Raw genomic sequence first — 27,657 nt, 5'->3', positions numbered from 1 at the left:
GGTGTGCAATAATAGTACATATGCAAAAACAAACCAGACATTTGAATAATAATTACTTGCATACGTAGGTTTCAGTTCACTTGAAGTTTCGACGTTAGTAAACATTTCTGAGAATATTAAGTTCTAGTTTATGAACTAAGATTTATATTCACTTTGTATTAGTACCCTTTTTGTACCAACTTGAAGTGAATAAATCTGATTAGCTTTGAATGCCCTTGAACCAATCTACAGTATCTTCACGATCATAATGATCATCCCTTTTGACGCATCTCCGATTTCAAAGCAAAACAAAATAAACCTCAGGCCAGATCGGTTTTCTTGTCAAGCCGCGTGGCAAATTTTTCTGCTCACCCTGCACCATTTTGTAACTATAACTGGACTATATGTTTGCGTTTAGGAATCGGATACACTTCAGATGTCTGCCAACTCTTTGATACGACCGATTTGGATTATTTTCAGACTTACTTTTATAGGTATCGGTATCAAGAAGTTTCACGAATGAAGCTGGGGTTTCTTGAACAGGGATCTATCTGCATAAAAGAAATGCGTGTGCAGACAGTCACGTCGACCAAACCAGAATTCAATCAGCGCAACTTTTTTGTAATGTAAGAATTTCGGGGTTGATTGCTATGCGGAAACGTACCAACTTTTCAGCAACTGGTTAGCTTTTTGAAAGAAACCTTCATAAAATATAAACTAATTATTTTATCTAGGGTATTGTTACATTCGGTACATTTAACACCTATTTGCACCAATTTTCTTTGATGTCTTGTTGCTTTATTTACATTCTGCGACTCAATTCAATTGAGAAATTATATTCGATTTCAATTGTATCTGAGTATCTCATGGATGCATTGTCATTGTAATCTCTAGCTTGTTGTTGTTCCTTTTGCAGCCGCCTCCTCCTCATCTTCGTCGCTGCTCTTTTCTCGTTTGATAAACATTTTCATTGCCTTCTCTCGGCATACATCGCTCTCTCTCGCTCTTTCGGGTTCTTTTACTTCCTCCTACAACGCCTTCGTTTTTCTTTTCCTTTTCCCTTGCCATTTTTTTTTGCATTGTGAATCATTTCCTTGCGGAAAGGAAAAGAGCGAAGAAAAGGTGGGAAGTGCCTGTGGGTGAAAGACAGGAAAGGAAAGTCACTGATTGAAAAGTTATTAATTCGGTTCAATTTTCATTATGCATTATTTAACACCCTGGTGTCCTTAAAGTTCAGTTTCATGTCTATCAGCAAGGTATAAAAATAGAGTTCATTTTTTGCAGAATTTTTGAGAGGTGTATGTTAATCCGTTTATTTATTGTTTCTATTCTTTGCTATTTTGTTAATCCCATTTTTTTTTTTCATTTTTAACCGATAGTCTTAAAGTTACTTGATAAGATTTTGATGGTTTAACTGAGGAAGAATCATTACATTTTATTATCGTATTTTGTATTGCCAATATGTCCTGGCTTACCTTTGATGCACTGCGAACAATCGGAACACCTTTCCTTTTGCCTTTCATCTTCTTCGGCTGCTGCTATCATCATCAATATTGATTACCGGCAGCTGTCCGAGAGAGAGAGAGAGAGTGCGAGCGAGCGAGCAGCCGCTCTCCTTTTGCGGTTTGTTTGGTATGCGGCCCCCACCCCGTCCCGCCCACTTGTAGGCGCCCACGTTGGATGGAAGGAGCATGTGGATGAGGATGCAGAGGGGGCCAACAGGCTGCTCTCGCTCTTTTGCAGCTCCCGCTCTCCGATTGCAATTTTCTCAACGCGCATTCGCTCGCTCACACTCACTCTCTCTCGCTCGCGCTTGCCTCTTCTGTACTATCTGTTGTAGTTGCTTTTCATTACATTTGTTGTTGTTGGCTTGCCATCGATTTTATGCTTTGTCGTTGCAATTAGTTCTTCTTCTGTTGCTTGCTTCTTGTCTGCACTTTTAGTTCTCATTTTCTTTTCACCCCATCTCCTTGTTGTTGCTTTTGCTATTGAGGAAGGCAGTGAGCAGAGGCAGAAGTCCTCCTCCTCCTCCTCCTATCCATTCGCCGATTTGTTTGTGTGCGAAATCTGGTGCCTACAGCGATACTTTGATTATTGACTGCCGGGGGGTTAAAAGGGGTCCCAAGTTTATTGTCCAGAAGATGAGTTATAAGAATGGATACTCCACTTCCAGTGGTTCCTGATGGGTTGGGTATTCTGGCTCGGATTGGGTGTGCGCCTTTTAATGGATTAAATTCTCTAATTGAGCCAATTTCGTCTAGATTAATTATCCATTCTAAAGAGCTATTGATTTCCATTCATAACAACTGATGCCCAATTACCACAACTTTACTACCCCAAATAATATTCGAAATCAACTTAAGATGAAGAAGAAGCTTTGGGCCAACACCTGCGTGGCTCAAGAACAAGGCCAATAGACTCTTAAACCGCCAACAAACAGCAGGCAAAAAACTAAAAAAGTAAACAACAAAAACAAAAATACCCACCTTGACAGAGTGCTACGACCAATGTTGACCTATAACTGATTTTTTGTTGTTCAGTTGTTCTTCTGGTTTGCTCGTTTTGTCGTTTGTCTCTTTTTTTCGACTAATTCCTCTTCTAGCCACGGAATAATCAGATTTTTTTGCGTCGTTTATAACTCGATTAGGCAAAAGAAATAAAACAAAATTAAGCGAGAGAGAAAGAATAAAAGAGCAGCGTCAAGGTCTTGACTTTGCCTTCTGGCAGGGCACACGCAGAGTTCAAACGCCACTACAGTAATCACTCATAAGTCTGCATATGAATCAATATGTAAGCTCAGCATTCAGATCACCCTGAATATTAAACAGCTTAATATTCTATTAGATATTTTTCTTTGTTTCGTATAAGACCAAAACATAATAATCATTTCACAATTTCGAAAAGTTTAAAAATGGATTGTGTCCTTATCGAGTGCCCACTATACTTACATATACAAGTACACTCTCTTCTAAACAGTCCACGCAATTTATGAATGATCGTCGAAAAGCTTACGGTTATTAACCAACACAAGTGCGGAAAAAAACGGCGCGTGTGCCCGAAAATGTTTGCAAAACTTTTTCGGCAAAATTTTTTCTTTTTCGCGAATCATTTTGCGGGCTGCCTTTTTTATCTCTTTCTCTTTGGTTAGCGGACTCATTTCTGATTTCCGTAAACGAAATCGATTAAATAATGAGTGAGGGCGAAAAAATCAATGCCGAGAGCAAATAAATATTTGAATATTCAACTGCGAATGCAAAAGATAATAAGACAATCAGCTAAAAAGGAAAGGAGACTAAAAAGTGTTAGCAAACAAACATTGGGCTTCTTTTTTTCGCACTGGTTCGGAAGGAAACCCCCTTCGTAAAAATCTCCTTCCCCTAATTTAGCACTTAACTAATTCAACAAAACTACGACGTACCCACAACACCGACAACTCAATGAAATCAATAATAAAAAAAAAACTGAGGCGAAACAAAAAATAATGAAAAGCACACAAAAGCATCATCAACATCATCGTCATGATGATAATAAACGAACATGAACTACGCAGTTATGAAATTTAAGTAGATACTTATAGAAAATCAGCCAATAGTAGCCGGAAGGTTGGGTATAACTTCAAGGAAATACTAAAGAGTAGAATTTTAGCTCTTTGGTTAGTTTTTTAACTCGGTTATTAGATTTATGCAACCTTCAGGTAGAAGTCAGGCTCATCTTACTTTTTAAAACTTAAATTTCGAATATTCCTGGCAATAATTTCAAATAAATTGAAATGTACACTTTATTGAGCGGAAGATTATTTATTTTTCGTCATAATTTCATGCTTTTAAGTGCCCAAACGAACTGATGACAAATGTTTTTTCTTTCATATATTACGTATACGTCGTGTTGCTCTGTGCAATTATTTACCTCTTTCATTTTCCACTTAACCCCCACCCCCTCCGCGATCTTTGTGCTTGGCGTCGTTTTGTGTGCTTTTAATTTAATAAACAAATAATGGAAAATACTATTCATGTTTGTTCTTGATCGAATTTCGTACCTCTTGCTCTCATATTAATTATAATGAATTCTAATGGTATTTTCTTTTTCTGCTCTGGCATTTTACAGGATTTCATTTCTACAATTTACTGCAATGTGCTAGTAAAACTGAACCGATGAAATTGATTAATTCTACGATAAATATAAAGCCGAATTAAAACAACAAATTGAAAACCTATGCGTAACCGTGTGACGACAAAGTGGAGAAGTGCAACAAATTTATGAATAGAAGTAGTTGAATAGAAATTCCAAGTTAACCAAGATCACCAAAATATTTTCATAATTTCTAAGAAATATTTTAAGTGTGATACCAAGTTTAAAAACCACTTTCAAGCAAGCCTACTTTCGAAAACGAAACATCCAACTGCAGAAACTGAATCAAATCGAATTGATTCGATTAACAGCTGTGCTGTACACATGCACCGGTGTGTGTGAGGCGACGCGCGCGTGTGCGTGTACGTGTACGTGAGAGATCCGTGTGTGTGAGTGTTAGTGTGTGTGTGAGTCGGTGTTGGTTTCGAAAATTGAAACGCCCGCTAAACAAAGTCAAGCGCTAGATGGCGCTGTCGCCTGTGAGCAGTGCTGTTGTTGTTGTTGTCGGTGTGCCACACACTGTTGTAGTTGTTGTTGATGTTGATGCTGCAGCAGCGGCAGCAGCAGCAAACCAAACGCGGAAGGTCAAATTATAACCGCCCACCAGCCGCCCGCAACACAAAAAGAGACCACCTCGCCCCAATAAATTACAATTTACCAGCCTAACTAAATCAACTCCCCCCAAAACACAAATAAGATACACAAATTAATAAAGGAAAATTAAAGTAATAGTCAAGAGTTTCGCATTACCCATCGTCGGTCGGTCGGTTCAAATTGCGTCGCGTCGGGTCGCGAACGTCGCTAGTCCTCGGATCGGATCGTATCGTATCGGATCGTAACAGAACGGAACCCTATAGAAGGGACGGTTACGGATCAGATTGGATCAGTTGGCAGTCAGTGGCACCTGACAACGCAACGGTAACCGCTATTATGCATCGGCGTCGTCGGTTGGCCAGTGCAACAATCGCATTCGAACTGGGAGGCGTGCATCAGCTAATGCAACAACTGACAGAACTTAATTAAACAGGCTAATAACTAAGGCTGTACGACATAGTGTATGATCATAGTCCATAGTGGATACCCAAAAAAAACCGAAACTAACCGCAAGTTGGTATAGTTTATAACTTTTTCCGTGGCCCCAAATAATCCAAGAATCGTTAGCAATCCTGGATTATTTGCTAAAGACTTTGCGCACGCTGAAATCCAATTCGATTATGGCCGAGAATCAAAGTGCGGCCAGCGAAGATTCCGGTCACCAACAGCAACATCAGCAGCAACAGCAACACCAGCAACATCAGCAACCACTAGCCACCACATCAGTCACGGCCGCTTCAACCACATCGGTCTTAGCTAACCAATCGCCCACTAACTCGCAGGCCTCATCCCCCGAAAATTCCCAGGAAGCACTGCCCTTGCTGCGACGCCAGCAATCAGCCGCAGCAGCCACAGTAGCAGCAGCCGCCGCAACAGTTGCAGCCACAACCAGCGGAACATCGCAGCAGCAGCAACAACATCGCAACAGCATCAGCAACATGTTCGATCGCACGGTGAATGCCAAGTTCAAGCCGGCTTCCTCAAATGCCGGACCTGGCAACAATCCGGTCCGCAGGAACTCGATGCTGACACCATCCCGTGGAGTCACTATCGGTGGCACTGGCGGTAACATCCGCAAGCTGACCAAGGTCAGCTCGCTGACCAGCAACCATCACTTCGCTGTGTGCTATCCACCCAGCAACATCTATCAGAATAGCAACAATGCCGGCAGCAATTCGGCTTTGCAGCGCACCACCAGCGAAAGTTTGCGCCTGAACTCGATGAGTCGCCTGGCAGCTGCAGCGACACCCACAACGGTGTCCAGGGCCAGTAGTAACTCCAGCCTGGCCACATCCACCTCCACATCGTTGGCACCCAAGTCCAGCAGCAGCAGTGGTGGCAGCAATTCGACACCGCAGCAGCAACAGCAGCAGCTGGTGAGCAGTAACAACAGCAGCAGCAGCAGCAACAACAGCTTCACCAAGGCCAGTTCGCCCAACAATAATGGAGCACGTTCGGTGGGCGGAGCAGCTACTACGGCAGCTGCAACTGGCACTGCCGCTGCAGCAGGCAGTCATCACCATCAGCCACATCACCACCATCATCACCATCATCACCACCACCAGCATCACAACCACCAGCAGCAACAGACTAGCCTTAGCCAAGGCCATGCCTCGTTAACCGTTGCCGGTGGATCAGCTTCAGCTGGTGGTGGTGGTGGCGGCAGTGGAAGCTCCTCGGGGACCGCCGCTGGTGGCACCAATCGCAAACCAAAGACGACTTCCTCATTCGAGATCACCTCGGTGACGGTGGGCCATCCCAAGTTGAATGCTGCCGGCGATACTGGAGACGAGTCGGCCGACGATCTGGACGAATCTCACACGGATGACAATAGTCGGATAACGGACCTGGAGAACGAGACGCCCTCCATGTCGGAAGATACGTTCTCCAAGGAGGAGGTGTACTATGCCAACAATGCCCTCAGCACCAATGCACCGGTGATACCGACTAGCTCGCAATACGGCCTTGTCGTGGTGGATCCCATCGCCCCTTCGTTGGGCCAGACGATCCAGAATGTCCAGGTCAATGTGTCGGATAACATTATCAATGTGGTGAGCGGTGCCGTCACACCGGGCGGCACAAAGAAGAAGGACGACATTAAGGAGACGCAGCACCGCAGCGAGCGGTTTAAGGTGGTCAAAATTGAGTCCACGGAGCCGTTTAAGCGCGGCCGCTGGATGTGCATGGATTACCTGGATCACTCGAGTGTGGGTAATGGCGGTAATAACAACGAAAAGACTGGCTCTTCTACTTCCGAGGCGCACGCAGCCACAACGGATGGCGGCGCAGCAGGTGTTGCCGCTGGGTCTGAGGCTCCGGCCCACAAGACCACCCAAAGTATGATTCTGCCACCCACCCAGAAGCTGAACGAGAACCATTTGGAGGCCAACTCGACCGATGCCAACTGGAACTATGCCGAGCAGCAGCAGCAGCAGCAGCAACAACAACAAACAATAGTTGGCAACGCCCTGACCAAGACATTGCCCGTGGCTCTTCGCAATGGTTAGTTTCTACACGAGAAATGCTCGGATTGGTTTACTAATTTTCCTTTATTTCGTTTAATTAGTGAGTCGCAGTTCCTCGGTAACCCGAAGTCCTAATGCCTCAGTCGAGGTAAGTAAATCCCTTGCTTACTTTACAGTTAATTGTTGTTAGTAACAGTTGTTTAGTTAAATTAAAATAAATATGGAAAACATAGAAATGTTCCGCGAACTCTTTATTAATCTTAAGAAACTTAACATGGGACACCGCTAACAATCTATTTGTGTCTGTCCTCCGCTCGTTTCTTTTCATGACACCATCATGCAACAGTTCTTGTCTCCCAATTTGCTTGCCCAGCAGCAACAGCAGCAGCAGCAGATCTTCGATAGCGTCAATGCCAATGCTGCCAGTTCACCAAATCCCGCCGGTGACCCCAACAACATGGACTATGCGCGCACGGCGGCGATGCAACTGCATCAAACGTTGCAGCAGCTCAAGCAGCGCGAAGACGCTATGGACGTGCCGCCAGGGGCAGGAGGTTATACCAACTACCAAAACGGTGGTGATTCTGCTGGTGGGGCGGCCAGCAACAACAACAGCGCTGCAGCTGCAACTGGAGAATCGCAGCTGAGCACCAGCTACGTGGAGCAGCAGCAGCAGCAGCAGCCATTATCCCCAGCACCACTAACGCCCCAGGCCGCACCCACATTCGCAGCTGTTGCTGCCGGGCAGTCGCCCAACTTCCAATTGGAGCAACAGCAACAACAGCAGCAGCAGCAGCAGCAAGCAACATCGCAGATAGATGGAATAGTCCCACAGCCATTTAACCCACAACAGCAGCAGCAGCAGCAAACCCCACAGCAATCAACAGCTCAGCAGGCAGCAGCAGCAAATGCAACATCTGCAGTGGCTGCACCACCACCACAACAGACTTCAAACACTTCCAATGCAGCGGTAACCACTGGCCAGGGTCAGACAATGCCGCTGTTATCACACATGACCAGCTACGAGCAGCAGCAGCCTAATCTAGGAGCAGCAGCAGCAGCAGCAGCCGCAGGAGGCACTGCAGCAACATCGGTGGCTACACCGCAAGCGATTCCCACGCTGCAATTGCAGAGCGCTCCCTCAACGATTGCCGATCCGCAGCAATTGATGGTGCCACAGCAGCCGCAGCAGCAACATCAGGAGGAGCAGCAGCAGCAGCAACAGCAGCCGCAACAACAACCGCTTCCGCCAACAAATATCGCGAGTGCTAGTGCCAATAATAGTAATCTAAACCTAACGAATACGAATGTTGTGGCCACCGGCGAGGCAACAACAAACGCGCTGACCTTGACCGATGAACAGGCGACCGCGGCACTTGCAGCTGCATTTGCGACCGGCGCAGCAGCAGCAGCAACTGGAGCCACATCGGCAGCAACGCAGCAGCAAATCCAACAGCTACAACAGCAACCAAATGCAGAGTCCGAGACTGAAAGGTGAGTCACAAGCAAAATATGTCACTTATTGAGTATTGTATATCTCCTATTCAAATGTGTATAATATATAGTATAAGCGAAAAAGTCAGGGTTTTCTATTGCTAGGTTTTCGAAATTACTATAAGAAATCAAAAGTATTTAGTTCAATGGGTTAATGTATTTGCCGCGCTATCTTATCGACTTTTCCATTTTCCTCTTCAAATTCATTCACAAAAAACTTGTTGCCCTGGCGGCTTTTCCACATTTACGAGAACCTGGCACATTTGACGTCTTATCTCAAATAGTATTGGGCTGATCAAATATTTACACGATTATAACACAAACTGCCGCTGTGTCTACGTTTCTTAAGGGGGGTGGGGGGGCGTTGGAGCCAGCCTAATCAATTAACTCAAAAGACTGAGGTTCCGTACCGAAAGTTATTTATGGGCAGAGCCGAGGTTTGCCTTTGTTTTGCATTCGAGTCTATATTTAGAACGCATAAACGTTGTTTGAACAAGTTTTGAGAATGTCCGCTGCCCTGACAATCCATCCCCCCTGACCGCCCCCCCTTCCCCTCTCTGGAATATTATCGTCTAGGGCTAGTTTCAGGTTCATTTCGAGCTGCTAAAGTGCCAACACGCGCCGCCTCTCTTTCTCATTGTGTTTTGTCGTCTCTTTCGGTCGCAAGAAATAATTTCGCCACTCAAATAATTTGTTGTTGCCTCTTTATAGTTTTTTTTTTTTTTTTTATTATTTTTTTTTTTTGTGTTTCGTAGTTTTGTTTGTTTGCAAATTTGCTACGTCCATTTGCTGGAATTGCTTGCTTAGGCGGGAAGCGTAAAGAAAAAGAGAGGGAAAGACCTCTAATAGAGGGTAAACCTCATTATAATAATTTATTTAATAAAAATTCATCAATGAAATTAGCCATGGAATGTTTGCGCAGAAAGCGAGCGAGCGGTGTACATATACTGCTTTTCATTTTTCGGGAACTGGAATGGGAAAGCTGTGGAAAGGGGCGGGGAAAGGGGATGGGGGCAGATCGGTGTACTTTTGTGGGGGCGGTGGCTCTACGAAATACAACAAAATGAACGTGACACAAAAGGTCGCTTTAATTAAGTTCGTTTTAAAGCGTACAACAGTTTACTCAATTGCCCTACACTGCGAAAATACGAATTTACTGCTATGATGCACCTAATTGAAACTGGAAATTCAGTGTTAAAAAGGCATTTCAAAATGCAAATTACATCAAAGGCCTGTTTAGGTCTGTGTTTTTGGGGTGCATTCGTTTAAGTTTGGATCATATATATGTTAAATTACATTTCAATGCATTTAAATGATGAAAAGCTAATTTGTTATTAGTATTCATTCATTGTTCATTCAATGCATTCATTCGCCTTTTCGGTCAATCGAAATCGTTTTTTTGTAGAGTATTTCAAAACTAACTCATTGACCAACTTTTTTCGAGCTAAAAGTTGGTGACAATTTGTTTTTTATTTTTATTGGTAGCCCCATGAGGCTGATGACTAATTTGTTTGCCATAGAAAAAGTTGATTGGGTGACTCACTATTTGGGGTTTTGCATGTGATTAAACCAGTGAAATGCATACAAAAATGGGGGATCTTTTTCATTAGTTTACACATTGAGCATATGCCAAGAGATTAGAGAGAGAGACTAAAGTCAAGGCGGCAAGTGAAACATGTGTGGATACAGATACAGAAGCAGCTGCAGATACAGATACGAATGATATGTGTATATTATATTCTTGGCAGATTGCGCATTTGCGTGTGAAGTGCCTGCAACCCCCCTCACAACCACGCCCCCTTCTGTCACTCCCCACATTTCAAAACGATCGTCTCTCCTTCTTTTTTTTTGTTTCCCAATGAAATGCAACTGGAAAATGTTAAGGAAAAGGGGCAGACTGTGGCAGCAAAAGGCAAATTACAATGAATTATGTGGCTTGGGTATTAAAAATAGCCGGCAAACTGGGCAGAGGGGGGGATTTCATGGGTTGGCCAGGGGGGGGGGGGGGGGGTTGACAATGCGTCGTATGAGTAATGCCTTCCCATATGCAAGGCATTGTAAGTGGTTTGTTCGTGTTTGCGTTTGTCGGCTTAGCAATAACTTGAAGAACGAAAAGGGCCTGCACTTGACAACTTCCCCAACTTGCCGCTCCATCTTCATTTCACATTTATTTCCACTGCAACTCGTCTTCCTTGGCCAGACAATTTGTCCATGCTTTCTTTATTAGAGCAACTGATTGATGCACTGGGTCCAAGGGCAACTCACCCATGGGTTTGCCACATTTTCCCCCACTACCCTGGGTATCCATCCACTTACGTCACTTACCGTGGACAAGTGGCCATAAAGGAAAAGGAGAGAGGAAAACCAGTTTGAGCCCTGTCTAATGAAAAGGAAAGTCTTTGTTGAGTGACACTCAATGTGGTTTGTTGCAACAATGACAATTGTGTATCACTTTACCTAAGCACAAAGAAGACGAGGAGATTTTCTACGTTGAAAATTGAATAATAAATAAATTACAACTGGTTAAGGAAGTTCAAGCGTAATTGCAAGAAATGTTGTAGAATACAAAAGGATATTTATAAAGTCAGTCTTAAAAACATAAACAGAACTGCAATGTAACCAAGTGGTTGCCTCCTATTATCAACTGTTAACATATGTTGCAATCTTTCCTTGGATATTTATTAACTTAATCATAAGTTATTTATCATTCGAAAATGTGCACATCCACTGATTAATCAGCATTATTCTCTTGAAATCATCGAACGTTTATTGCTGGTAATAAATCGCTGCCTGCGTCCGACAAACATCTGGAATATAAACTATATTCCGTTGAAATTTGCAATATGTATTTAGGTATCTTTAATGACAAATCTACATACCATTGACTTCTTTTGCCCCACTTGGCCCCATGGTCAAATGCTGTCATCGTCGAAGAGCTGAGCTCATAACTTTTGCCCAACACACACACACTGGAAACTAATTTGCCTTTGTCCAAGCTGCCAATTAGTCGGGCAGAAGTAATCAAACTGTCTGGATAAAGTGGAATACTTTACTTGCAGAATTACTGAAGCAATTCTTTCATTACGAACCCTTGTGTTTACTCTATTACATGGAGCAAATAAGAGATATTGTAAATTTCAATAAATTTAACACAAACTTTTAAAGCTTTTTTAGCTGCAACAAAACTTCAATTATTTCAAAAGAAATGTTAGTATGCAAGCTATTTGTCAACATAAATATTAATTCATATTTAAATAATTTCGAATTTCATCTTTCAACATTTGTTGCCATGCGGATGATTCCTTCTTCTTTTTCGCAGCTTTAAATGAATCTCTTTTCCGGACTTTGTTGCTATATTGAACAATGTTTCATCTCTGGGATATAAAGTGATTGTGTGTGGGCAATTGACAGATTTACTGCAATTGGCTTTGGTTTGCCGCAAGGCAATGACCCCATGCGATCGGCGTTTTCAGAACCAGGAGCAATGAGTCACACGGTGGCGATAAGGAGACACCTTTACCTTTGCCTCAATCCGAATCCGCCAATGGAAACAAGAAACTATATGGGTATATCAGTGAATGTGTGGAAGTGATTGCCGATTACCTCATGCGTTGCTTAAATCTCAACCAAGGCATGGCCCAACAAATATATATATATACATATGTATATGTATATAATTGTAAATATATATAGATATATATATCGAAATGGTAACTTGACGCGTGCCTGGCATTGACCGACTTAGAATAATTGAGAAACAGGAGCTGGGAATTGGGGAGGTTGGGCCGTTTCTTGGATTCCAATGACCTCGAAAACTGAACTTCCGTAATGGGTGGAACGAACCGCTGAAGAGGCGCCACGAAATGCTTTGTCAATTACTCACTCTCTTTCGATCGAAGTTGATTCACTTGTATACTATAATAAACCAAGCGAAATCAACAATAAAAAAAAAAAGGAAGTATTCATAAAAAGTGGCCAATGAAATAGAGGGGGGAAGACGAGGAGGAATAATCAATATGGGAATTCAACAGTGTTCTTAAACGTCATTATTGTTTTGTTTTGCCATTTGCTTGTCCGCCGGCGGCACGGTGACAGTGAAATCTATGTCAAAGTCACAGCGAAAGATATATACCTGTCGCGGTTTGTCAGATTTTCGAACTGAACGATCAGAAAGAAATTAGCGGACACCTGCTCGAGCATTTTCCTGCTCGGATTTCCAATGGCAAATTGAAGCAATTTTCGCAAAATTTATAGAACTTTTCTAAATCTGAGAACCTTTATTAAACATGATATTATTCTGTTTTAAAAAACATTAAATACTAAATTTTGTAGGTATACCTAAAGTAATAAATCATATATATAGCACACAAAGAATGCATGCCCATAATTCCAGCTTTCCTTTGCAAAACATTTGTGCGGTGAAGCGAAAGTATTGAAAATACTTGTATTTATTTTTTGCCCCAAGGTCAAAAACATGCCCGTCTCACATGTGCCAAATTATATATCTTTATTTTGCTAAATACTTTGCCTTGGCTAAAAATCTGCTGCCTGTTTCGCTTTTTCCGTGGCCTGTCGTCTTTTGACGCATTTGACCTACTAAGAGGGAACTTTCAGTGCCATTATTTCACGCTCAAGAACCTTTAGACGCGTGTGTGTCACTTCCGTTTGGGATTCTGCCTTATCGGGTGGCCGAGCCAGCCACCCACCACTCCACCACCCACCCGCCATATTCTTCCACACAACCCTGTGTTTATCTAAATTATCTAGAATTTGCACGAACCGAAATTGAACCTCAAACAACACCAACTTGTCAAGTCAACAGATTGTACAAATGTATCTGCATGTCAGACCATAAACGCCAAACGTCAGATGAGATTAGAAAGAAGGGGTATTGGACCGAAAAGTTCTAGAAAATGCTGGTTAATTAAGGCTTTTAACTAGTAAAGTATCTCAAAACTGTTGCAAGGCATGCCAATATAATAGAAGGTAGCTAGTATATAATTTCTTAGGTTGTTGAGTTACCCATGAAACCATTCTAATCTCTGTATAATGAAACCTTTTAATCATCACTAACGGTTGTTGTCATTCTTGCATTACGAATTTATTTTACTGGGAAAATTGCATGAGCGAAAAAATTGACTGTCTGAAGTGTTTGTTTAGGGGAAAAGTAAACAAATTTGTCAACTCCGATTAGAAAATATTCGGTTGGTGATTAAAAACATTCATTGTATGCTTGATTTAATAATAGCCTTTCAGCTTACAGCTCGTTTGTCATGCTCGTTTATATTTTTCTAATAAATAAAATAAAACAAACCCCGAAACACCTTTTTGCGATAAAATCATCATTCACTTCCTCATAATGCATGAAACTAAGTAAACATGAGCACAGTATACAAACATGCATTTCCATTTATTTTCGTCTCGTTTACATCTACAAAATACGCCATATTGGGGGCTTGCCCACCCGCCACCCAACCCCCCTTTTGCTTACATAAAAGCCACGCTTTACGCTAAAATGAGCTTCGCCTTATGCGCTGCGCACTTACACGCTGTCCGCGAGTGTGTGTGTGTGTGTGTGTGGGCAAAATTGTGATGTAAATAGTAACGAAATGTAGTAAAAACTGGAAATAATTCGTTTACATCAGAGTGCGGAAAATGGGACGAAACCAAAAGCACAGCTTGACCTTCGCTTGGGAAATTCGATGCTCGAGAAAGGTGGGGTTGGTCGAGGGGCGAGTGGCGAGGAGGCGATTGTTTGTGTGCCAACCTAGGCGCCACACAACTTTCCAATCCGGCTGGTGAAATAGTTTAAAATTATTAAGAAAAAATCTTAAAAACAAAATGTAAAATCGATCCTTTTAGACACTTAGGCTTCATTAAACGTTAGAAAGCTATGTTTTTGAAAAAGCTTCTTTTGGGAACCTAAAATCAAAATAGAAGAGATCATGATTCTGGAAAATAATTAGGTCCCTTTCCTATTAATTCTGATTTTCCTATAAATATGTTGTGGAAACAGTAATGCTGCATTACAAGCGTAAAATTGAAAAATATTTTCAATGCTTAAAATTATTACAATTAATAAAATTACAGGAATGCTAAGAGTAATGTTCCTCTTATACTTAACATTACCAATGGATTTAGTTTACTTACTAACTCAAAATGATTTTTCTGATATTTTGATTACGTTTGGTATACCTCAGTAAAACCAAAATAGTGGGTACTAGAAAAACAACAACAAGAGCGCTCTCTGACGTCGCTGCGTCTGTCTGGCGTCTCGCACACAGCCACACAAAATACGTGCACATATTGATGAGAGAGATTTTGTGCATTGCTCTTTGGATTCATTGTTGTTGCTGTTGTAATTGCAAGTGATCGTTAACCGGCGCATTACACTCCCGCGCTCTTTCGCTCTCGCACAACCCACACACTCTCGCACACAATCAACGGTCATGCGTTCGTATCGCTTCGTTGTGTGTCTAAAAATAGACACAAATATTGAAGTTGATTTTTATACGGCCATCGTCAGATACCCCTCCCCCCCTGTTTCCATCCGATGGGTCGTTTGGTGGGTTCGTTGTTGCTATCAAACATCGCCTATCAGTGTTGTTGTTATTGCCATTATGTTGTTGCTGCCTTCATTATAATGCGTTGTTGTTGTTTAAAAATAAACTCTGCTGCGCGTGGCATTTTTTTCCTATTTCAACTCTCTCACGCGCTTTTGGAGAGAGGAGAGAAGTGTGGAGAGCGGGAGAACGCAGTCTTCTCATGCGTTGATTAAACTCAATGAAATAAATTAGATTTAATTCATGTTTTTGCCTCTCTCCCATCCAACATGTCCAGTACATTACACTGACCAAATGTATATATATGAATTTAAAATTCTCTTGATATAGAATTATAGGTAAAAAGGTTCATATTTGTATTTACAAAAAATTCACATATTGTATTCAGCAATAGAATTATTTTTATATTTAGTACCTTCTATCTATCTTTTCCTACTTCTCACGTAGACAAGTTTTTAAAAAAATTTGCGCAGCATTTTGCAATATTTGTTTTCTGTTTTTTCGCGCCAATATTTTTAGCACCTCTTCAATTTTTCTCTGTCGCTGGCATTTTTTGTTTGTTTTCCTACTTAACGCCACGAGCTGTTTTTCTCAGATAAAATTCATAGGGTTGTAAGGAGGAGGGGGAGGAGGGGGCATCTGGTGAGTGCAACATTGTTGCCTCCTTTGAAGTGGCTGTTTAACCCACTGATGGCCCAGAAGGCTAAAAGTGCATAATGGAAAGATTTATCTTAAGATTTTATGACTTTTGAAGGCAGTTTCCTAGCTAACGAAGTCTTTCTATAGAAAAAGTTCTTGACTGTCAGTATCTTTTATCCAATATAAATTTTGAGCATTAATCCTTTTTAAGAAAATGAAAGTAAAATCTATTAGACAAACCTCCAAATGAGCTAAAACGGAAAGTGTGCACTTATAAACAAAATAACCTAAATAAATAAATCTAAACATTCATAAGAAATGCTCAAGTACTTGCTCATCTATTTATTTCCACGTGTACCAAAAATAAAACCCAAGTCGAATTCCATTACCATGCGAAACTGAAAATTGCCGATTTGTTGCCAGGCAGGAATGCTAACGAGGTGTGTGTGTGGTGTTCTCTCTAATCACTATCAAACAGATTTGAAAAGAACAAGAAACCTGACGACTCACAACCTGCCCCACTGTGCTTGCGGTGCGAACTGCGAACTGAAATGCTGAACAGGTGTTTCCATGTGACGAGAGCTGAACTTTCATCGCTCGAAATGAAATGCCGGCAGAGGGAATGCCTCAGATTACGAAGGCCCCCAGGGTTTTTTTTTTATATTTATTCGTTTTGCTTTCTTTGCCATTTGTGTTTTTGCCGCAGCACAAGTGACACTTCCCCCCACTTGTTTTAGGTAGGCATTTTTGCTGAAAATTGAAACCTGGAAAGAGCGTGAAACGCCTTTTATTGATTTATGGGCGCCGTTTGCGAGCGCTCGAATCGCCCGATTGATTGATTGATGATTGGCTTTGACTTTGGATATTGACTCCCTGCATATTTGCAAGTCAAATTTAGAGAAAGAAATTGCGAATTAAAAGAGTGCACAGTGGTAAAAAGACGACTCACCCCTGTGCAGTTAAAAAGAGACCGAAAATACAGAACGATATAATTGATAGACGTCAGTTGGCTGTTGTGATCTCACATTGGGATGGGTTTGGTATGGGTGATGGGAAATCCGAGGGGCAAAAGTGTGGGACCCAGAGCACATGATTTAAATACTAAAGTCTAGAATAACAAAGAACCAAGTAAAACGAAAAGGAAAACAGCCGACAATATCAGGCATATTTATTTGCTCATAAATTTCTACGGTCCGCGAAAGATAGCATCCCATCACCATAGCGAGAACGAGAGATACAATGTCCCCATCTCGTTCGAATCGCCATCTCCCTCGCTCCCGCATTCGCCGTCCTTTTCGCCTGCCAAGTGCCAAGTTTCTGGTGCGATTCTTCTCACAGTGGGTCAATAATCGCAATCAATTGAATGAGTTTATGTGCTGTGAATGCAAATTGCCATTTCTTATAACAAAATTCTTACAAATTGAATATATCGCAATATTTCGGGGAATTTATTAAATCGATAATTTGTAGGAGGCTTAAAAAGACAGATTTACCTCTTGTATAAGAGATTTATCTTTAGATATCTTTAGATTTCGATTGTAATTTTTAAACAAAATCACAAATCTGCCAAAAATCATTTAAAAATCACCACCAAATGGCATTTCTTCAATTTAGTTTCTTATTTAATGTTCAAAAGCCCTTCAAATCTCTACGAAAACTTAAAGTACCACAAAAGTTATTGCTTGTGTAGTGTTTGAAAGGAGTTACTAAACTTGTTAGTGTGTATACCAACACCTAAACTTCCAAATACATCATCTCTTAAAACTTTTGTAACTTAAATCTGCATCTGCAACTGGCACTTTCAAATCGAATTGCACTTGGGATGGATTGAAAAAAGTTTGAATTCTCGCCCAATGAAAACTTAATTAAATGACTTCAGGAACGACTTCGATTCAAATGCTGGATGGACATGTACATTAATTAACATTCCCCCTTCATTTCATCATGTTCTGACATCGTAAGAATGTCGAAAGTTGTCTGAGTTCGTTTTCAGTCTTTTTTGCATGTCAAACTCAATTTGATATTTTGCCAAAACAAAGGGCTGAATGAAACCCCTTCTAAACAATTTTGTGGACAGGAGTTGGGATGTAAACAAAAAGCAACAAAATCGAACTAACAAACGAGCCAAATTGATGGGGAGATTGAGGAGCTTACTGGTAGGACTGAGGACATTTGGTCCTTTTTATAGAGCTACTAAACTTTTAAAAGTCTTAAGACTATAATAATACCCCGCAAATTAAAATGTTTGTAGTGGGTCAAAAACTATTTCGTTCTAAAATGACAAAAGACTTCTTATATATCCCTAGTGTATAATGATACTATATTGTTTATTTGATTAGCTTCAAATCAGAATATTTATATAATTGTATTGCAAATAAGGTTAAATTACTTTAGTGAACTGTTATTTTTTTCTCTTACTGTATTTCAGTAGTACGTAAATCAACTTGCAACAACCCCACCTGTGCCATTATTTTCACGGGGTTTATTGTCTGATAAAAGTGACCACAAATAGGCGAAAAGAACAACACAATTCATTTGGAAAATAGGGAAATGACTGCTTAGTTGAATGTTGACTGAGAAAGGGGAGGGGGGGCGGAAGTTGGGGTGGCTGGGGGGATCAGCAGGTACCACCGCGGCGAAGAACGACCTTGACAGCGAAAAATAACAGTCGGCACACGGTTGGCGAAAAAGCGAAATTATTACTATCGTGTGTAGGTAAACAGACGAACAAACAAACAGCAAATCGCAGAAAGTTGATTATGGATTTGCATTTTGGGGGAAGGCTCGAAACTGAACTGAAACGCAATTTCCACTTGCTGCCGCAGCTGGAAAGTTACTCGAACCGAAAATCAATAAAAAAGCGCCGGGAAAATGTCAAACGGTGTGCTGGGTGAAAAGCTGAGCTGCACGTGAAAGTTGCCAGACACGAGAGGTGTAAAAAAGTGTTTACTTCTTTTTTTTTTAGTAGTTGCACCTTTCCCACAATTAGCATCGTTCGCACAAATTGCGGGGGCGTGAGTTCAGGCCGTACTCATTGGAAAAGGTCGTTAAAACGCTCAGTGCAAATTAGCGGATGGCTTTTCCACTTTCCCAACTATTTTTTTGTTTCTTTTTTGCCGCCTAAGGGCGACATTTTCGCCAAAAAGGGAAAACTTTTCCTTTTTTCCTTTTTAAGTAGAACATAAGGGAACATCTTAAGTAGGCTCACTTTTCTTAATATATAATCAATATTTTTACAACCTAAACGGTTTTATATTGATAATACTCTTTTTATAGTTTTTATGCAGCTTTTAACGCTTTGATATCGATAAATCCATAACTTCTAATAAAATCACATTAGCCCACAAATATTTGTATACCAAAGTGAATAAACCTTTTGGTTTGTTGCCCCCTTAATGCTATTGACGTGTTCTGATTGTGACGCAGTTTTTGGTTGACCTGAAATCCACAAGTGGGCGAGAGTGGCAAGCAAAACCTAATGAGCATGTCGGCGAATGGAAAACCTAGGAAACCTACTACCTATTTTCCTAAATAGAAGGTGATGAACGATGAACCGGTGCTCAAAGCGGTTCCAAAACAAAAATGTGCGTGACACAATGCATTTCTCTTATCAGGCATTTGTTTTGACCCAATACGGATTTCAGGTGGGTGGGGGTTTCCTACCAACTCCCACTATTCGCACCTAATTTGCCAGTCAGGCGGAGGTCGTTGAACTGGGAAAGTGCGGGGAAAATATATGTTTTTATTTTATTTTCCATCACTGACGCACACTATTTGTTCGCCATATTGGAATTCAATTCATTTCCGTTCCACTAAGCACAAGTTGCATTTACAATCGCGTTCTTTCACTTCCATTCATATTTTTTAATCAACTTCTTTGTCTGCCTTTCGTCCATTAAGAGATTAGTGCTCCACACTAAACTCAACTTTCTATCGAAGAATAAAATAGCTTGAGATAATACAACTACATCTTTTAGATATAAAGACGGAATGACTTGCCCAACACTATTATCAGATTTTGATATTCAAACTTGTTTTCCCTTCACATTCTGTTGCTTATCTTCTATAAATTTGCATAATTGTGTGCATTTGTACCAATGAAGTATAACATTGTGTTATGTATTGTGCAAACTGATTTCTGAGACTTTAAACTTGATTTAAATTGGCTTAGATCGATTTTCTATACTAATAAATGTCTCATTTTGTATCTTGTCTGTTTAAGTTTTCTGCAGCTGACTAAGAATTTCTGTAGACGTATTTTTCTGCCCACGCAAATTTTCCGGAATTTCCCATGAAAATTTCTGTATTTTTAAAAATTATCAATTTTGTTATATCTTTAAATGAATCTACAACAGGACCTTTAAAATTTAATATTCAAACGTTTTCTTCACTTTACTGACTTTGCTGAAAGCCATAAAAATGAAATCATATTTTTCATTTATATGAAAAGAAACTCTGATGTTGTTTTATGAATTTCGTGTTCGTTTTATTTTTTGTTAGTAATTTTTACTCTTCATGTTCGTATAGTTTTAGAGCCGGTTTTTTTCTTTGTCTGGCTGATTTTTCATTTTCAGTTATGTATTTTGCCGGCTTTTATTTTTGTTTTTAGTTTCCGTTGCTTGATGCTTTATTGTTTTGTTTGTTGTTGTCTGTTTCGCAGAGTGCAGAGTCTCTTTGTTTATTAGTCATCATTCGCATACACTCGACACCATACACTCCGATTTCCACTTACAGAAACTCCATAAATGTTGTGGCATTTTGTACCTCTCTTTCTGGCGCCCCTTTGTTTGCCAATTTTTATATCTTATTTTTTTTCTGAGTCGTTTTACAGCAGCTGTGTGGAGTCAGCAGTCAACAGCTGTTTTTACCGGTTTCTTCTTCACATGACAACGCCCACACCCACACACGCAAACCCTCACACACACACACACCCACCTAAAATGACTAATACAAGCGCCAATTGACAGAGGAAGTTACTTGAAGTTCCGTGGGCAGATTGGATATTTTCCAGATTTTTATAAAGGAGTTTGGGGATAACTAAAAGGTTGTACATCATAACTAAAATCTAGAAGATAAAGAAATTGTGTATGGATTTTAGAGTACTAGATACTATTTGAAGTTCGATGAGATAGTATGTTTCAAAAGGAGTGCATGATATATAAGGATTTTACTATGGCCTTTCTTTACGATCAAATCTAGCATCAGTTTTACAGAGCACACTTTAAATACCCATAATCATAAAACAGGCATAGTATAGTCACAAATCTTCTAATTAACTTGCATTTTAATTTTTGTATCTTAAAGCTTTACATAGGTATATTAAGATAGTTCTGTAAATCAGAGTAAGAAGAGATATATTTTATTTACTAGCTGTAATTGTTTTATAAACTTTATTACACTTTCCACTCAGTCAGTCTCGTGGGTGAATCACTTTTTCTGCCGTCTGCGCTGCACTGCTGGCCAAAGAGGCAATTAATAAATTGCTAATTAAATTGCAACCAAACACTTGGCAAATTGAATGGATATGTGTCTATATGTCTGGGGATATGGCTGGGCGATTCAAGTGAGCAGTAGACGCCTTGCCGCTCCATTAATTTCGCATTAATTTTCTTCACGCGCGAAAATGCGAAATTAATTTATTTACTTTGCCTAATTATTGTGTGTCAGTGAGACACAACACACACACACACACACAGACAGAGGGGCGTAGAATTGAAAAAGACACATGCAGTTGTCATGGACACGAGAAACAAATGAAAGACAACAAACTGAGATAAATATAAATTAAATAAATAAAATTGTTTGCACGAACGAACGGCGATGACGCCAAATAATAGAGGGAAATGCAAATTTAATGAACATTTTTTGCAATGTTTTTCGGCTTGTTTATTTTCCTTGCCGGTTGATGGGGCATATTTATTCGCAGGAATTAGTAGAATAATCTAAAGAATTATTAAATACAAGTCTGAAAATTCATATATGATTAAGGCACTTGATGCCATGAAATGAACTGAATGAAAGTAAATAGTTGTAAACTTTATGTATATTCATTTATTTTCATAGAGTAATTCTCTGGTCTAATTCTTCGTATTTTCCCATGAGTTCTGCACCACTTATTTGCACTTTCTATTTGCATTTACATCGCCTTGTGATCGCTCAATTTGTCATTGCCAAATTTAATTTCCGCACAGGGTGCATTCATTAGCATGCGAACAATTTCAAAGATACATTTATTTGCGATGGGGAAGCATAAATCAATTGGAAATACGTTTTCTTAGTCGTATTTTCCCCAGAGCAAATCCATTAGAAAATGCAATTTCCAATAAGGTAAATGGAGGTCATCAAACGATCTATTTATTGCATTTCGACGATATTGGTGATTTATTTGTGCGCCTATTTGTGGATCGATCGAATGAGCTACACCGTTTGCAAACTGCATTTTTACAACTGTGTAAATATTTTATGACAATGCTTCCTGGTTGTCGGTTGTGTTTATGGCATTTCTGAGTGAAAGGTGATTGGTTTTGGAGCTGGAGTAATTCGTTTTTATATTTTTAGGATGGTCAGGGTCTAAAAGTTAAGGCTAAAGTATTTTTTAATTAAAAGATCAGATACCTTTCTTGTAACATCCTTTTGGATCTTAAAAATGAAATTGTTTGTATAGTAATAATATTTGATAACATTTCTTAAATTCAAATATTTTAATGGCTTTATTGATGTTGAATGATATTCAGTCAATGAATCAGCAATGAAAAAATCAAATAATCAGCAATATAAAAATATTTTTTTTTTAATAAGTTTTTTTTTGTTTCCCGGAAATACAGCAAAACGAACCAAAAAGTATATGTACACTTTTATCAATTGGGGAAATTAAAAATCTGCCCGCTTGCAGCACGCTCGTGTGTTTCTCCCCGCTTTCTTTCTTTCTCTTCGCTGTCTTTCGTGTGTGCCTCTTTCGTTATCAAGTATCAAGACAAGTCGGTTCTGTGATAAGAGACAACCGGCGGGCAGGCCATCGATTATGCTTGTCTTACGCGAATTCCCCAGTCATTTGGACGGACATATGGACACAAATACAGCGAACTTGGTAGTCGGGGGGCTTTCAAGTTAAAACCACATATGCAATACAAGCACAAAATAGTGAAAAAATAGAAAATAATAGATTTCGTCGTACGTCGGTTGGCGCCAAGGCGCTTAAGCAAATTGTCATGTGTGCATATATAGTATACAGAGTATACAGAATACGTATACGCGATATTGAGGCGTGTGGGGGGGGGGGGGGGGGGGGGGGGGCTGTTCTCAGTCGGCAATTCTTTTTTTGTTTTGGCAAATCTTCTATCCTTCTTTCTATTTATACCCTTTCGCAGGGTATTTGAGCGCTTGCTGAGCAATTAGGGAAAAATAAGCATTGTTTTAATAAAACTTTATTTAAAGTGGAGTTCTAACACCTGCTCATTTTTTAATTTAAAAAAAGTGTTAAAATAGATATTTGTTCTTTAAGCTTTTTCGTGTTTGGTTTTTGCTTTGATTGACAGCAGCAACAAATTGCGAAAAGCAAACAACAAATCGTGTGGAAGACAGAGAGCGAAAAAAAATAAAACAAATTAAACAATTTCTCAAAACATTTAAAAATAGTGCGCAAATTGCTATTTTTATTATAGACTAAACGAAAAAAGAGCATGCAAAACAAAAACAAAACAAATGCGACAAAGTCTCGAAGTCAATCAATTCTGCGCGAGAAAGAGAGAGCACGAGAAGCTTATCACTTGAGTTCTTCGCTCCATCTCTCTCTCGCGCGCTGCTGCTCTCTTACATCGTCTGTCTGTTACACACGTGAATTATTTTGTTTTCCTCTCTCCCTCTCTCTCTGGCTATCTGCGTCTTCTAATTGCATTCTATCGTCGTCTGTTTTGTTTTGTTATTGCTTTTTGGTTTCTCTACCGCCTTCTCATGCTCTCTCTTTCTGTCTACTTCCTTTAGTGCTCTCTTCGATTTTGTTATTGATCATTTTTGTGCATTGCACATTATCGCCTTGTTTGTATTTGTTGCCATTTTTCTTAGCAAAAAAATACAAAAAATTCGGACAAACGTAAACACATTTTTTATTGCGTTTCGGGCTTTTACCCATTTAAATTTTAAATTTCCAAATTTCTGTTCAATTAACTTTGTTAATATGCAATACAATTTATTTTACTTACTTATTTATTTACTTACCTCTAATTAATTTTAAAGTGTGACATTATTTTGTCTCAACTTTTATTTTCTTGCTTTAATATGTAAATAATTTAAAGTTCATTTTATTGCAAAACTCAAAATGTTGTATTTTATATATTCATTTATTACCAATTAGTTTTTCGGTTGTAAAATCTCATTTTTTACTTGTATGAAATTCTATTCTACATTGTACTGTAAACATACATACACTGTTTTTCGGAGCACTGCTTATATGAATGCGGACTCTCCTCTTTTTACAGTTTCAGAGTAACTGTACCTAACTATGAATTCAAGCAGTGTACTTACTTACTTCGATCAATTCAAAACTGTCGAAACTGTTAACAGCATTCCTGTTTACAGTATCACTGCTTAGTTTTCAATAATTTTAAAACTGTCACAGCTAACAACATTACTGTTAAACAATCATGTCTGTTAGCAAAACGGTGCGACGAAGCAGTTTACATAGCCCTCTATCGGAATATTGTCAATGTACACAGTAAGCAGTATACATACGTCTCGAACCAACAACAGAACTTTAAAAATCAAGCAGTTTACTGAAATATTTGAATAAGGGGCGCCAAAAAATGTAATTCCATAACTTTGGTTTAGATAAAATAGTTTAATAATTTTAGCTTACGACTTTGAGCCATATTTACTTAAAATTTTGTTCTTTTATTTTCAGGTAAGCAAGTGAAAATCATAAAAATCGAAATGTTTATGCCCCAATATCATTTTTGTGTATGTGAGTACTACGTTTGACCTTAATTCCCTGCCAACTCATTAAATAAACATTCATTACTTTTTGCTGTTTTGTCTTTCCATTTAACGCATTTAAATAATTTAATCATGCACAAAGAAAACTAACTTGTAAATAAATGTAGCTTAGTGAAGCAGTCAGTTAAACGTTTTTAAAATCTACCATTATTTTAAAAAGTTAACAAGTTATAAAAACAATTTCCTTTAAAGCTTTATTTTAATGGAATTTTCATTATTTAATTTCTATTTTGATTTTATCATTTGTAAATTGTAAATGTTAAAGGCAACATTTCCTAACTGCCTCTATTTATTTAAAAAAATAAAAGGCGAATCTATAAATGTTTTTATTGTCCCTTTAAATATTTTTGTACATGTCATACACTTTCTTTAAGTACTAAAAATCAAAAGAATTCCAAACTGAAAGCCTTGGGGATATGTGTCCACATTTGGAGTTTTAGTTTCTGGTGTTGTCCCCCGTTTTTCTTCCCTAATTTTCAATCCGCTTTCGAACTTACGCAATCCTCTCTGCTGTCCTTCCAAGCTAATTGTGCTGTCCAATCAAACTGCCGAATTGCGAATGAAAACCGCAAGCATTGGAAATCGAATTACGTAAATAGTAACGAATGAAAGACAATTCGCAAATAAATTTCGGCTTGGCGGGTAAAAGTGGTCAAAAGCAGAAAACAGCAGCGGCGAGCGCGATGAAAACTCGCAGATAAACTGCGAAAACAAAACGGTGAAGCGATTAATGCAACCCCCCTTCCCCCTCCCCATTTTCCGTCGAAAATTTTCTTCGCGCTGACTGCAAATTTCTTTTCAGCGATTTTTTTTGTCTTATCTGAGATCGCAGTTTTCGAGGCTCCCGTTTTGGAATTTGCCGTCTCGCTCTTCGCAGTTTTCTTTGAGCATAGCTCCATTCACCTAATTTTCTTGAACAACAAATGCTTGTTTTTCACAATTTTGTTGAATACTTTTATTTCCTTGTTGGCTTTGGGGCGACATACTGAACAACAACAAAGCGGGAAAACACAATGGCAAATGAAACTGGCAGTGGAAGGGGAAGGGGGAAAAATGCTGCATGTAATGTGCATTTAATTTGTTGCTGCAACAACAATGCAGCCGCAATTTTCCATAGTTTTCAATGGGGTCGTTTTCTTTTTGGTTTGGCGAGTGTTTTGCCCATTTTGCGTTGCTCATTTTATGCTAATTTCGCTACATTTGCCATTATGCAAGCTGCAAGTGGCGAAAGAAAGGATGATGACAATCCAGATGCCAGGATGACACTGGGATTTTCAAGAGGATGACCCAAGAAGACAGGGGAAAGTATCTCAAATTGGGGGGGAGTAAACACGAAACAAAATAAGCACTTTATATCCTTTTATAAAAAGAAGGTTGGCCCAAATGAGTAGTAAACTTATTTTAATAATGATCCTTTTCCTAATTTACTCAACTTGCTGTAACATTTTTGTCATGTGCGGCACATTAAAAAGTTTCGAGAAACTTAATTAACAATTAAAATCGTAGCAGGAAGCAAACAAAAATAAAAGGCTGTAGGAGCAAAAGTTTTGCTGCAGTCAAAAATAAAACCACAAGATAGCCACAAAACCGAAAGGAAAAGCAACAACAGGCATGTGGAGCTCATTTCATTCCACTGAGAATTATCCACTATCAAAAAAAAAAAAAGGAAAGCTGTAAAAAAAAAAAGGAAAATGTGCCTGGACTGCAGCTAAAAAGTTGTTGTTGCCACCATTTTTCTTCAATGCTTTGCCACTTATTTTGTGAGGAAAAGGCCTTTAGACTGTGAAAAGTTTTTTCTTTGGAAAACCTCCTCTCTCCACGCCCTGTTGCATTTAATTTATGCGCTTAGCTGTGGATAGAAAATCAGCTTGACTTTGTAGAACGGAAATATGTTTTTCATCCTCAAAGGAAAACCGAGTTGTCGTCACTCTGTCACAGATCAAACATTTTCCAAAGGAAATGTTCGTTTTTAGCCTATTTGCGGAGATTAATTTGCCACAACGTAATTGACAAATATCTGCACCTTCCACGCGATTTTGCTTTTTGTCAGTTTTATTTGGGATGCATAAATTGCATGTGGCGTGCCACATTCATCATCTGCTGCTGCAGCAAAAGATTCCATGTTGCATCCTCGGCAGTTGTGTGTTGTTTATGCCGAGAATTGGAGCGCATCGACAAGTTGCCACAAATGTTGCATCATAATGTTGCCCTGTTGCTGTTGCCCCGGCAAATGAAGTGGAAATTGAGGCTGCTCTTGTTAGCTGCAGTTGCATTTTTTTTTTCTTTGAGAATATTTTGAATGGAGTGAGAGTAGCCACACTAACAAAGCAACAACAAATAAAATTTTTAAGAACAATTATGTCATGTAACCACATTCATATCATATAAAGTTCAAATAATTGTCATGTTGTTAAAACACACACAAAACAAACTTTATTGGCAGCTACAGCCTTTGCAAGGCACAACAAAAATAGCGCACACCCAAAATCATTTAATTTTATACTAGCAAATAAACAATTTGTTTTTCAATCAGGCTTTGTCAATCCACAAGATTCGTTCACCTGATTGTCTGGCATCGATCACAGTTCACTTTCGAATCGCAAACTTTGATCACTTCATTGCAGCAACACCGAATCGACTCCTGTTGCCTGGCACCGAATCCCTTCCTATCCCTGCCCAATATGAACTTTCATTATAATTTCAATTGGCGTAGCAAAAGAAATTCAAATTATGCGACATCTATATATTTATATCTAAAGCTACTTTCCAATCTATCTTATACCTCTAAACTCTTTATTTTTATTTGA

General features: G+C 39.4%; 1 protein-coding gene across 4 annotated transcripts in view; it reads left to right on the top strand.

Annotated features, from left to right (window-relative positions):
* The window catches only part of LOC6732105 (protein bunched, class 1/class 3/D/E isoforms), a 90,725-nt gene that overhangs the window by 1,620 nt on the left and 61,448 nt on the right, over positions 1–27,657 (top strand). For 3 of the 4 annotated variants that reach the window (XM_016178352.3, XM_039298367.2, XM_016178350.3), the window contains exons 2-4: positions 4,084–7,203; positions 7,268–7,314; positions 7,513–8,660. In XM_016178352.3, coding sequence (XP_016024771.1) covers positions 5,322–7,203; positions 7,268–7,314; positions 7,513–8,660 — 3,077 coding nt within the window. In that variant the 5' untranslated portion in view covers positions 4,084–5,321. Of the gene's footprint in view, positions 1–4,083; positions 7,204–7,267; positions 7,315–7,512; positions 8,661–24,758; positions 24,778–27,657 lie in introns of those variants that run through there. The other variant, XM_039298370.2, reaches the window with a different exon arrangement.

Source organism: Drosophila simulans, chromosome 2L (genome assembly GCF_016746395.2).
Source record: "Drosophila simulans strain w501 chromosome 2L, Prin_Dsim_3.1, whole genome shotgun sequence".
NCBI classification, from domain to species: domain Eukaryota; kingdom Metazoa; phylum Arthropoda; class Insecta; order Diptera; family Drosophilidae; genus Drosophila; species Drosophila simulans.
This window is presented reverse-complemented; position numbering and strand designations above follow the sequence as displayed.